The 14,051-nt window shown below is 43.0% G+C and overlaps 1 protein-coding gene across 5 annotated transcripts in view; it reads left to right on the top strand.

Annotated features, from left to right (window-relative positions):
• The window catches only part of MAP7 (microtubule associated protein 7), a 317,468-nt gene that overhangs the window by 177,297 nt on the left and 126,120 nt on the right, over positions 1-14,051 (top strand). For all 5 annotated transcript variants that reach the window (XM_030198511.1, XM_030198510.1, XM_030198509.1 and 2 more), the window contains exon 6: positions 2,808-2,918. In XM_030198511.1, the coding sequence (XP_030054371.1) occupies positions 2,808-2,918 (111 nt within the window). The remainder of the gene's footprint in view (positions 1-2,807; positions 2,919-14,051) is intronic.

Below are 14,051 nucleotides of genomic sequence, written 5' to 3'. Positions count from 1 at the left end.
CCAGGTTAAAGGATGTTTTCAACTCCTGAAAAACATGCCAGCAATGAAGAGCAACCATAAAAGTATGTTCAGTTGGTTTTGTCAAACCTCCTCTGTAGAAAAGCTAGGTTAAAAAGAGGCAGTTCGTGTAAAAAAAAAAAAAAGTATATTTATTTCTGTCTCAGTGAGGATTGGAGATGAAATGATTTCAGAACGCTGGATCCTTGCACCTGGATTCTTGCAGCTGTTACAAGAGCTGGAAGCTAACTAGTCAGCCTACTAAGGTATACATAGTGAGCAAGCACTAGTTGACCTTTCTTTCCAGGCATGCTTTTCATAGCACTTTAATGAATTGCAGGGTGTAATTTTGTAACTGAGTGCACACTTATTAAAAAGTAAATGTATATTTTTCTCTATGAAAATCTGGCTGGATTTTCAAAGTGAAAGTATGCACATACTTCTACTTGGAAAATTACCCCTGGGTTAGTTGTGTGTTTATATTTACTTCTGTTCTTTGCTACGCTCTAATTTTCAGGCTTAAATAATGTGCACCGGGTCAAATTAAAAGTGTATGTGCAAGTGCAGGCCCTGCCTCTTGCCTCTGGGAATGCTGCCAGTCAGTTAACATAAGATTGCATGCATGCAGGCTTATATGCAAGCAAATTCACCCAAGCTCCGGTCATTTGGAATTCTCTTCCTAGACAAATTAGAGTTATAAAGAATTACTTAAAATTTAGGAAGGCATTGAAAACCTACTTGTTTAGGAAATGTCTGAATTTGTGATTACTTGAAAGTATTGTATACTGTTGGTTATTCAGATTGGTGTTCCTGGTGATTGTCTGGTTCCTTTTGAGGGTAATCCACATTGAACTTTTAAGTATTGCGGAATGTATCCATTTCCATTTATTTGTTGCTATATCCCACATTTTCCAAAGTAGGTTTGGTTCAATATGGCTTAAAGAGTAATGTAACAATACAGGAAACTGTCATATTGAAACAAAATTATAAAGATTCTACAGGAAACATTAATATAGTAACTCTAATCTAAAGTAACAGAGCGACTGTTGATATTCAGAGTCCTTAATGTTGCTAACTACAAGATGGTATTGGGAGATATAAGAGAGGGGGAATTAATAAAGATTATGATCCTGCAGATCTTGGTTAGTAGAGTTAGCCTGCTTCAATTAAAAATTTTGAGAAGAGGTGCGACTTTAGCATTTTGAGAAAGATGAGATAGTTGGTTAAAAACTGGTTAAATGGGAGGAGATAGAGGGTAGTGGCAAATGGAGCTTGCTCTGAAGAAAGGGATGTTATCAGTGATGTACTGCAGGGGTCCGTCCTCAGTCCGGCTCTTTTAACATCTTTGTGAGTGATATTTCAGAAGGGCTGTTTGGGAAGGTTTGTCTCTGTAGATGATACCAAACTCTGTAATAGAGTGGACATCCCAGAGGTTGTGGATGGCATGAAGAAGGATCTAGCAAAGTTTGAAGAATGGTCCAATAATTGGCAACTAAGTTTTAATGCTAAGAAATGCAGGGTCATGCACTTGGGTTACAAGAATCCAAGGGCACAATACAATATAGGGGTGAAGTACTTCTGTGTACAAAAGAAGAGCAGGACTTGGGGGTGATTGTGTCTGATGGTGGCCATACAGGTAGAAATGGTGACGGTCAAAGCCAGAAGGATGATTGGGTGCATAAGGAGAGGGATGACCAGCAGGAAAAAAGAGGTGATCATGCCCTTGTATAAGTCTCTGGTGAGGCCCCATTTGGAATACTGCGTGCAGTTCTGGAGACTGCGCCTACAGAAAGATATAAACAGGATGGAGTTGGTCCAGAGTGCAGCTACCAAACTGTGATAGTGATAGGCTCATGAATCTACGCTGGAAGAGAGGTGGGAGAGAGGAGCTATGATAGAGATGTTTAAATATTTCAGTGGCATTAGTATACAGGAGATGAGCCTTTTTCAAATGAAGGAAAACTCTGGAATGAGAGGGCATGGAATGAAATTAAGAGGAAATAGGCTTAGGAGGAATCTAAGAAAATACTGTTTCATGGAAAGGGTGGTGTATACATGGAGTGGCCTCCTGGTGGAGGTCGTTGAGACAAAGACTGTGCCAGAATTTAAGGAAGTGTGGGACAGGCATGTGGGATCCCTTAGAAAAAGGAGGAGTTAGTGGGCACTGAGGAAGGGCAGACTGGATGGGCAGTTTGGTCCTTATCTGCCGTTATGTTTCTGTGTTTCTATATAACCTCCTGATGGTAGTAGTGAGCATGTTCCACAGTTTGGTAGAGAGGTATGAGGACCCTACAGAGTAGATGGATTTGTATTTCACACCTTTACAGTTTGGGAAGTGGAGTAGGAGGAAGTTTCGAGTGCTGAACAGGACATTTCTTTGTGGAAGATCTATGAGATTCTTCAGGTAGTTGGGGGACATGCTATGAAGTATTGTAAAGACAAAAGTTAGGATCTTGGACCATATCCTGGCCTTTGTATGAAGCCAGTGTAGTGCTTGAAGCAGGGGGGAGGCTCTTTGGTAGAATGGAGATGTGAATATTAGACATGCCACTGAGTTTTGGGCTGTCTGAAGTTCCTTTAGGTTCTGTTCTTTGCATCCTGCATATAATCTGTTGCAGTATGCAAGAATATTTGTAAAGTATATTGGGTGGACAGTTTTATGAAAGGCCATTTCCATGGGTAAAGCTCTATGACATCCATGGAAGTGCTTTTGAAAATTACCCTCATAGTGATTACTTCCTTTTAGGGATTTAGGGAAGCTACTCTTATACATGTGATCTGTAAATAAATATTATTCCTATTTGCTTTAGATCCAGAAAGGAGATCAGTATCAACAGTGAATCTTTCAAAACATGTCGATCCAGTCATTAGCAAGCGACTTTCTTCCTCATCTGCAACATTACTTAATTCTCCAGACAGAGGTACAGTGACAAGAAAATTTTTTTTATTTGAGGACATTTTGGGGCAGTTATTTATAACAGGGCACCAACATGAAAAGACCAAAATAAGCACATATATTATGCTTATTTTAAAAGGGATAACCCCTACCAGAACACTCTGTGCAGAAACCTAAATTTTTGACAAAAGAAGCATCCACTTTAAACATAGTCAATTCAGGCATATTTGCTTAATCATATATCATCATTTGCCTCAGTTTCTTTGTAACAAAAGAAATGGATAATAAATCAGCTGTTCCCAAATGCTCTCAGTTTAAAATGTAAACTCTCAATAACACTTATTTTAATCAAATTTGACTGACGCTCCACTGTCTTTCTACCTGTCTGCGATGTTTTTACAGATACCTGCTTCAGGAATCAAAATATAGAATCAAAGCTCCAAAATTTACTGTTGGAGCACAAATTATGTGCTGTACAGAAATTAGTTGCTAGTAGTGATGCCACAAATCATATATCCTTTTCCTATATGGATTAAATACCCCCTTACTCTGTGAGGTGGTGTTTGGTACCCATTCTTGGATTATTGCTTAATAAATTAGAAATTGAACTGAAAGAGGACTTTTGTATTGTAGAAGATTGCATGAATTCTTACCACTGTCTAAATTAAAGATGTGATCCCATGCTATGAATCACATCTGGGTAAACCTTTGATTGGTAAATTTGTCAGTATTCAGCCAGCGGTGGACAATGGGTTTTTAAACACTGACCATCGTCAGCCAAGTTAGACCCAGATATTCAGTGCCTGGCTCTGTCAAGACTGATGCTGGGCACTCTTATGTTAGTCGCAACCGATATTCAGCCAAGATCTGCATAATACTTAATGCAGGTCCCAGCTGAATAATGGCTAAGACCTGCATAAGTGCCTTTGTCATTTTCACTCCCTCACCCAATTGTGACCAACTTCCAGGATTCCTCCCCTTGCCCCTGAGACCACCCCCACTGTGGGACCAAGCTTCCCCCCTCAGAACCTATCTATATCTCTGGTGGTCCAGTGGAGGGGGAGGCTTCCAAAAGGAGTGATCCCTACTTGCTACTGCCCCTAGTAGCTACATGCCTTAAAATGGTTGCTGTGAGCTCTAACGGTAGTCTCATGATACTACCACTAAAAGTTAGCCTTCCATATAGAGCTCATGGCAGCCATTTTAGGGCTTGTAGCTAGTAGGGACAGGAGTGAATGGGGATCTCTCTTGCCCAGGGGATATAGGTAGGCCCCGTGAGAGGCCGTCGAGGGGAGGTGGGTTGCAACTGGAGGGTAGGTTTGGAAGAGTGATTCTGATCATGGGGAAGGGGGTGGAATTGGGATTAGGGAGTGCATACAATGTTCGCTGCTACCAATGTAAAGAGGTGTGTTAGCCGTGTTAGTCCACTCTTAAAGGTAATCAATAGAAATCAAACAAAATTAAAACATGGAAAATAAAATAGTAACATAGTAGATGACGGCAGAAAAAGACCTGCACGGTCCATCCAGTCTGCCCAACAAGACAAACTCATATGTGTATACCTTACCTTGATTTGTACCTGCCTTATTCAGGGCACAGACCGTACAAGTCTGCCCAGCAGTACTTCCCGCCTCCCAACCACCAGTCCTGCTTCCCATCACCGGCTCTGGCATGGACCGTATAAGTCTGCCCTCCACTATCCTCGCCTCCCAACCACCAACCCCTCTTCCTCCCACCTGCTCCGCCACCCAATTTCGGCTAAGCTTCTGAGGATCCATTCCTTCTGCAAAGGATTCCTTTATGCATATCCCACGCATGTTTGAATTCCGTTACCGTTTTCATCTCCACCACCTCCCGCGGGAGGGCATTCCAAGCATCCAGCACCCTCTCTGTGAAAAAATACTTCCTGACATCTTTCCTGAGTCTGCCCCCCTTCAACCTCATTTCATGTCCTCTCGTTCTACCACCTTCCCATCTCCGGAAAAGATTTGTTTGCGGATTAATACCTTTCAAATATTTGAACGTCTGTATCATATCACCCCTGTTCCTCCTTTCCTCCAGGGTATACATGTTCAGGTCAGCAAGTCTCTCTTCATACGTCTTGGAACGCCAATCCCATACCATTCTCGTAGCTTTTCTCTGCACCGCTTCCATTTTTTTAACATCCTTCGCAAGGTACGGCCTCCAAAACTGAACACAATACTCCAGGTAGGGCCTCACCAACGACTTGTACAGGGGCATCAACACTTCCTTTCTTCTGCTGATCACACCTCTCTCTATACAGCCTAGCAGCCTTCTCGCTACGGCCACCGTCTTGTCACACTGTTTCGTCGCCTTCAGGTCCTCGGATACTATCACACCAAGATCCGTCTCCCCCTCAGTACCTATCAGACTCTCACCGCCTAGCACATACGTCTCTCTTGGGTTTCTACTCCCTAAGTGCATCACTTTGCATTTCTTGGCATTGAATTTTAATTGCCAAACCTTAGACCATTCTTCTAGCTTCCTCAGATCCTTTTTCATGCTTTCCACTCCCTTCCGGGTGTCCACTCTGTTGCAAATCTTAGTATCATCCGCAAATAGGCAAACTTTACCTTCTAACCCTTCGGTAATGTCACTCACAAATATATTGAACAGAATCGGCCCCAGCACCGATCCCTGAGGCACTCCACTACTCACCTTTCCCTCCGAGCGAACTCCATTTACCACCACCCTCTGTCGTCTGTCCGTCAACCAGTTCCTAATCCAGTTCACCACTTCGGGACCTATCTTCAGCCCATCGAGTTTATTTAAGAGCCTCATGTGGGGAACCGTGTCAAAAGCTTTGCTAAAATCTAAGTAGATTATGTCTATAGCATGTCGATGATTCAATTCTCCAGTTACCCAATCAAAGAATTCAATGAGATTCGTTTGGCACGATTTCCCTCTGGTAAAACCCTGTTGTCTCGGATCTTGCAAATTATTGGCTTCCAGGAAATTCACTATCCTTTCCTTCAGCATGGCTTCCATTAATTTTCCAATAACCGAAGTGAGGCTTACCGGCCTGTAGTTTCCAGCTTCTTCCCTATCACCACTTTTATGAAGAAGGACCACATCCGCCGTTCTCCAATCCCTCGGAACCTCTCCCGTCTCCAAGGATTTATTAAACAAATCTTTAAGAGGACCCACCAGAACCTCTCTGAGCTCCCTCAGTATTCTGGGGTGGATCCCATCCGGTCCCATGGCTTTGTCCACCTTTAGCTTTCCAAGTTGTTGATACACACTCTCTTCCGTGAACGGTGCTCTATCCACTCCATTCTCAGGTGTACTTTTGCCAGTCCCTCGTGGTCCTTCTCCAGGATTTTCTTCAGTGAAAACAGAACAAAAGTATCTATTTAGCAAATTGGCTTTTTCTTCATCATTATCTACATAGCGTTTCGCTGTATCTTTTAGTCTCACAATTCCCTTTTTAGTCATTCTCCTTTCACTAATATACCTGAAGAAATTTTTGTCTCCCCTCCTTACATTTCTAGCCATTTGTTCTTCCGCTTGCGCCTTCACCAGACGTACCTCTCTCTTGGCTTCTTTCAGTTTCATCCGGTATTTCTCCCCGTGTTCCTCTTCTTCAGATTTTCTATATTTCTGGAACGCTAACTCTTTAGCCTTTATTTTCTCAGCCACTTGCTTGGAGAACCATATTGGTTTCCTTTTTCTCTTGCTTTTATTTACTCTCCTTACATAAAGGTCTGTGGCCCTATTTATTACTTCTTTCAGCCTGGACCACTGTCCTTCCACTTCTTGTACGTCCTCCCAGCCCATCTGCTCCTTCCTCAGGTATTTCCCCATTTTACTAAAGTCAGCACGCTTGAAATCCAGGACTTTGAGTTTAGAGTGGCCGCCCTCCACTTCAGCCGTTCACCCACTCGGACATTTGACACTATCCCCATTTGTGAGCACCAGATCCAGCGTCGCTCCCTCCCTCGTGGGTTCCGTCACAATTTGTCTGAGCAGAGCACTTTGGAAAGCATCCACGATCTCTCTACTTCTTTCCGATTTTGCAGACGGAACCTTCCAATCCACATCTGGCAGACTGAAATCTCCCATCAACAGAACCTCTTTTTTCTTTCCTAATTTTTGAATATCTGCGATCAGATCTTTATCTAGTTCCTCTAATTGTGTCGGGGGTCTGTAGACAACACCCACGTGGACAGAGGTTCTATCCTCTCTTTTTAAGGTGATCCATATCGCTTCTTCTTTTCCCCAGGTCCCTGTCATTTCAGTCGCCATGATATCATTCTTTACATACAGAGCTACTCCTCCACCTTTTCGACCCTCTCTATCCTTCCTAAATAGATTATAGCCTGGTATGTTTGCATCCCATTCATGGGAACCATTGAGCCACGTCTCCGTGATTGCAACAACATCTAAGTCTGCCTCCAACATCAGGGCTTGAAGGTCATGAACTTTATTGCTTATACTACGAGCATTTGTGGCCATCGCTTTCCATCTATATTTCCTGGTATGTGTTTTAACATTTGTGATTTGGGGGTGTCTTTTCACTTTGGGTACCTTCGTATCTTTTTGTTCCAACTTTATTGCTTTTTCCTCTGCCTCAGTTTTATTTTTAGGAGCATCACAGTGCTGTAATGGAGCAAAAGAATTCTTTAGTGGCAACACTTGTGCGGGTGGATGCTTCTGTGTCACCTGACGAAGTCTGCCTGAGCCTACTGTGAACCATAAGATGAAACCTTTTTTATTGGACATAACTTAATACATTTCTTGATTAGCTTTCGAAGGTTGCCCTTCTTCATCAGATCAGAAATAAGCAAATGTGTTAGCTGACAGTGTATATATCAGTCCATCATAGATGGTCTAGCAGGGTGGGTAGGAGATGTGTATGGGGACTTCAAAGCATTCCAAAGTCTAGCAGGATGTTTGTGGGGAGGGGAGGGGAGGAGAGGGTGAGAAGCAGTGGAATACAACTTATGGTTTATAGTGGGCTAGAAAACCCAGATCCTTGTTAAGTCCTATCCGTTGGGTGTCAAAATATTCAATCATTCTGATTTCAAAGGTTTTACATTCCTGAATTGTTTTAAAGTTACCTTTTAGTATTCTCACTGTGAAATCACTGGTACAGTGTCCTGGTTCTGTAAAGTGCTGTCCCACCGGGGTTGGGGCCCTACTGGCAGTATTGTTCATGTGATGTCTATGTAAATTGAATCTTGTCTTAAGCATCTGGCCTGTTTCTCCAATATAACAACCTTCGTTGCATTTTTTTACACTGAATGATATATACCACATTGGAAGATGAGCATGTGAAAGATTCCTTTATGTTGAATTTCTTTCCTTTGTGCATGACTGTGGGGCCCTGTGAAATGTTTTGGCATAGTTTGCAGCTAGATATATTAAGGACGTGTGCCTTTCTGTTCACTTTCAGTCTGTGTTCGCAGTTTACTTCTGATAAGCTTGTGTTTTAAGTTGGGTGGCTGTCAGAAGGCCAGTACTGGTGGGGATGGGAATATTTCCTTCAGTAATTCATCCTCCTGGAGCAAAGGTTGTAGATATCTTATGATTTTGCTCAGTTTTTCCAGCTCTGGATTGTATGTCACTACCAGGGGGATCCTGTCTGTGGTTTTTTTTTCTCTTTGTACTGTAGCAGATTTTCCCTGGGTGTTTTGAGGGAGGAGGCAATATTTATGGAGATTATTTTGGAGTTGTAGCCTTTCTGTTTGAAGGATGCAGTCAGGCTTTTAAGGTGTCTGTCTCTGTCCCCTGGGTCAAAGCTACCAAGAAACTGTGCAGATGCCTGCTGATATTCAGTTCTGGAACCCGCAAAGCTAAGCGACCAAAGTTAGGACTGCTTTTTATGCAATCCTATTTGGTCACTTATCTATGTGATCACCAGCACTGCTTACTACCAGCATTCGCATAGCTCCTGCCTCCTCCCGAATGCCACCTCTGAAATGCCCTTTTGAAAGGCTAGTTAGAACTGATACACTTGCATGACGTAGCTATAATTCGTGGTCCTCTTCCCACATGCATCACTTTGCACTTGCTCACATTAAATGTCATCTGCCATTTAGATGTCCAGTCTCGTAAAGTCCTCTTGTAATTTTTCATAATCCTCCTGCGATTTAACGACTTTGAGTAACTTTGTGTCATCAGCAAATTTAATTACCTCACTAGTTACTCCCATCTCTAGGTCATTTATAAATATGTTAAAAAGCAGCGGTCCCAGCACAGACCCCTGGGGAACCCCACTAACTAACTACCCTTCTCCATTGAGAATACTGACCATTTAACCCTACTCTCTGTTTTCTATCTTTTAACCAGTTTTTAATCCACAATAGAACACTACCTCCTATCCCATGACTCTCCAATTTCCTCTGGAGTCTTTCATGAGGTACTTTGTCAAACGCCTTCTGAAAATCCAGATACACAATATCAACCGGCTCACCTATATCCACATGTTTGTTCACCCCTTCAAAGAAATGTAGTAGATTGGTGAGGCAAGATTTCCCTTCACTAAATCCATGTTGACTTTATCTCATTAATCCATGCTTTTGAATATGCTCTGTAATTTTATTCTTAATAATAGTCTCTACCATTTTGCCCGGCACCGACGTCAGACTCACTGGTCTATAAATTTCCAGGATCTCCTCTGGAACCTTTTTTAAAAATTGGTGTTACATTGGCCACCCTCCAATCTTCCGGTACCACACTCGATTTTAAGGATAAATTACATATTACTAACAATAGCTCCACAAACTCATTTTTCAGTTCTATCAGTACTCTGGGATAAATACCATCTACATCATCTTCAATCGCTGGTAGTTCCAGCTACTAATGCTAAACTTTAACAGTGGCAGTGAGTTCCAAATAAAGGGTAGAAGATGCAGCGATTCCCTTTTTGACTTCTCTGTAATGTCAATACCTGTTGTTTACCAACTACTTAAACAAATTCAATATACTACATGAATCACAGTCAGGATTTCGATCCAACCATAGCACTGAAACAGTTATAATCACTCTCATAACCAAATTTAAACAATTAATTGCAACAGGAAACAATGTGCTTCTCCTACAATTTGACATGTCCAGCATGTTCGACATGGTCAGTCACCATACATAGTAACATAGTAACAAAGTAGATGACGGCAGAAAAAGACCTGCATGGTCCATCCAGTCTGCCCAAGACAAACTCATATGTGTATACCTTACCTTGAATTTGTACCTGTCCTTTTCAGGGCACAGACCATATAAGTCTGCCCAGCAGTATTTCCCGCCTCCCAACCACCAGTCCCGCCTCCCATCACCGGCTCTGGTACAGACCGTATAAGTCTGCCCTCCCCTATCCTCGCCTCCCAACCACCACCCCCTCTTCCCCCCAACTGCTCCGCCACCCAATTTCAGCTAAGCTTCTGAGGATCCATTCCTTCTGCATAGGATTCCTCTATGCATATCCCACGCATGTTTGAACTCCGTTACCGTTTTCATCTCCACCACCTCCCGCGGGAGGGCATTCCAAGCGTCCACCACCCTCTCCGTGAAAAAATACTTCCTGATATCTTTCCTGAGTCTGCCCCCCTTCAATCTCATTTCATGTCCTCTCGTTCTACCGCCTTCCCATCTCCGGAAAAGATTCGTTTGCGGATTAATACCTTTCAAATATTTGAATGTCTGTATCATATCACCCCTGTTCCTCCTTTCCTCCAGGGTGTACATGTACAGGTCAGCAAGCCTCTCTTCATACGTCTTGGAATGTAAATCCCATACCATCCTCGTAGCTCTTCTTTGCACCGCTTCCATTTTTTTAACATCCTTCGCAAGATACGGCCTCCAAAACTGAACACAATACTCCAGGTGGGGCCTCACCAACGTCTTATACAGGGGCATTAAAACCTCCTTTCTTCTGCTGGTCACTCCTCTCTCTATACAGCCTAGCAATCTTCTAGCTACTGCCACCGCCTTGTCGCACTGTTTCGTCGCCTTCAGGTCCTCAGATACTATCACCCCAAGATCCCTCTCCCCGTCCGTGCCTATCAGACTCTCCCCGCCTAACACATACGTCTCCCTTGGATTTCTACTCCCTAAGTGCATCACTTTGCATTTCTTCGCATTGAATTTTAATTGCCAAATGTTAGACCATTCTTCTAGCTTCTTCAGATCTTTTTTCATGTTTTCCACACCCTCCGGGGTGTCCACTCTGTTGGAAATCTTGGTGTCATCCGCAAAAAGGCAAACTTTACCTTGTAACCCTTCGGCAATGTCACTCACAAATATATTGAACAGAATCGGCCCCAGCACCGATCCCTGAGGCACTCCACTACTCACCTTTCCCTCCTCCGAGCGATCTCCATTCACCACCACCCTCTGGCGTCTGTCCGTCAACCAGTTCCTAATCCAGTTCGCCACTTCGGGTCCTATCTTCAGGCCGTCTAATTTATTTAAGAGCCTCCTGTGGGGAACCGTGTCGAAAGCCTTGCTGAAATCTAAGTAGATGACGTCCATAGCACGTCCTTGATTTAATTCTCCTGTCACCCAGTCAAAGAATTCAATGAGATTCGTTTGGCACGATTTCCCTTTGGTGAAACCATGTTGTCTCGGATCTTGCAACTTATTGGCTTCCAGGAAATTCACTATCCTTTCCTTCAGCATGGCTTCCATTACTTTTCCAATAACCGAAGTGAGGCTTACCAGCCTGTAGTTTCCAGCTTCTTCCCTATCACCACTTTTGTGAAGAGGGACCACCTCCGCCGTTCTCCAATCCCTCGGAACCTCTCCCGTCTCCAAGAATTTATTAAACAAGTCTTTAAGAGGACCCGCCAGAACCTCTCTGAGCTCCCTCAGTATTCTGGGGTGTATCCCGCCTGGCCCCATGGCTTTGTCCACCTTTAGCTTTCCAAATTGTTGATACACACTCTCTTCTGTGAACGGCGCTCTATACACCTCATTTTCAGGTGTACTTTTTCCAGTCCCTCTCGGTCCTTCCCCAGGGTTTTCTTCAGTGAAAACAGAACAAAAGCCTCTATTTAGCAAATTGGCTTTTTCTTCATCATTTTCTACATAGCGTTTTGTTGTATCTTTTAGTCTCACAATTCCCTTTATAGTCTTTCTCCTTTCACTAATATACCTGAAGAAGTTTTTGTCTCCTCTCCTTACATTTCTAGCCATTTGTTCTTCCGCTTGCGTCTTCGCCAGATGTACCTCTCTCTTGGCTTCTTTCAGTTTCATCCGGTATTCCTCCCCGTGTTCCTCCTCTTGAGATTTTCTATATTTCTGGAACGCTAACTCTTTAATCTTTATTTTCTCAGCCACTTGCTTTGAGAACCATATCGGTTTCCTTTTTCTCTTGCTTTTATTTACTCTCCTTACATAAAGGTCTGTGGCCCTGTTTATTACTTCTTTTAGCCTGGACCACTGTCCTTCCACTTCTCGTATATCCTCCCAGCCCATCAGCTCCTTCCTCAGATATTCTCCCATTTTGTTAAAGTCAGCTTGCTTGAAATCCAGGACTTTGAGTTTAGAGTGGCCGCCATCCACATGAGCCGTTACATCAAAACAAACCGTTTGATGGTCACTGTTTCCCAGGTGTGCAGCCACTCGGACATTTGACACACTATCCCCATTCATGAGCACCAGATCCAACGTGGCTCCCTCCCTCGTGGGTTCGTTCACCATTTGTCTGAGCAGAGCACTTTGGAAAGCATCCACAATCTCTCTACTTCTTTCCGATTTTGCAGACGGAACCTTCCAATCTACATCCGGCAGATTAAAATCTCCCAACAACAGCACCTCTCTTTTCTTCCCCAACTTTTGAATATCAGCGATCAGATCTTTATCTAGTTCTTCCAATTGTGTCGGGGGTCTATAGACAACACCCACGTGGACCAAGGTTCTATCCTCTCTTTTTAAGGTGATCTATATCGCTTCTTCCTTTCCCCAGTTCCCTTTCATTTCAGTCGCTGCGATATCATTTCTCACATACAGAGCTACTCCTCCACCTATACGTCCCTCTCTATCCTTCCTAAAAAGATTATAGCCTGGTATGTTTACATCCCATTCATGGGAACCATTGAGTGATTTGTGAGGGTGTTTTCTCTTTGGATACCTTCTCATATTTTTGTTCCCCCTTCCTTGCTTTTTCTTTTTTTTCCGCTTCAGTTTTATTTTCAGGAACATCACAGTGCTGTAGTGGAGCAAAAGAATTTTGTAGTGGCAACACTCTCGAATATCCTGGACTACTTCAGGATTGGAGGAAACGTACTTAGTTGGTTCGAAGGCTTCCTAACATCAAGAACCTATCAAGTGATATTAAACGCAAAAACGTCAACTCCATGGAAACCTGAATGCGGAGTTCCACACTTTTTAACTTAATGATGATACCATTAGTCAAATCGCTCTCCAACCAGGACTCAACCCATACATCTATGCAGACGATGTCACGATATACATCCCGTTCAAACAAGATATAACTGAAATCACAAATGAAATCACACACAGTCTCCAAATAATGAACTCATGGGCGGACGCATTCCAACTAAAGCTAAACGCAGAAAAAACACAATGTCTCATCCTGACCTCACAATACAACACAAACAAACCCAATACCATAAATACCCCAGACTACACCCTTCCGGTCTCAGACAGCTTAAAAATTCTGGGAGTCACAATTGACCGAAATCTCACACTCGAAGATCATGCGAAAAAAACAGCAAAGAAAATGTTCTACTCAATGTGGAAACTTATAAATACATAAGTACATAAGTAATGCCATACTGGGAAAAGACCAAGGGTCCATCGAGCCCAGCATCCTGTCCACGACAGCGGCCAATCCAGGCCACGGGCACCTGGCAAGCTTCCCAAACGTACACACATTCTATACATGTTATTCCTGGAATTGTGGATTTTTCCCAAGTCCATTTAGTAGCGGTTTATGGACTTGTCCTTTAGGAAACCGTCCAACCCCTTTTTAAACTCTGCTAAGCAAACCGCCTTCACTACTCTCTCCGGCAACGAATTCCAGAGTTTAATTATACGTTGGGTGAAGAAGAATTTTCTCTGATTTGTTTTAAATTTACTACACTGTAGTTTCATTGCATGCCCCCTAGTCCTAGTATTTTTGGAAAGCGTGAACAGACGCTTCACATCCACCTGTTCCACTCCACTATTTATTTTA

Source organism: Microcaecilia unicolor, chromosome 3 (assembly GCF_901765095.1).
Source record: "Microcaecilia unicolor chromosome 3, aMicUni1.1, whole genome shotgun sequence".
In the NCBI taxonomy this organism is placed as follows: domain Eukaryota; kingdom Metazoa; phylum Chordata; class Amphibia; order Gymnophiona; family Siphonopidae; genus Microcaecilia; species Microcaecilia unicolor.
This window is presented reverse-complemented; position numbering and strand designations above follow the sequence as displayed.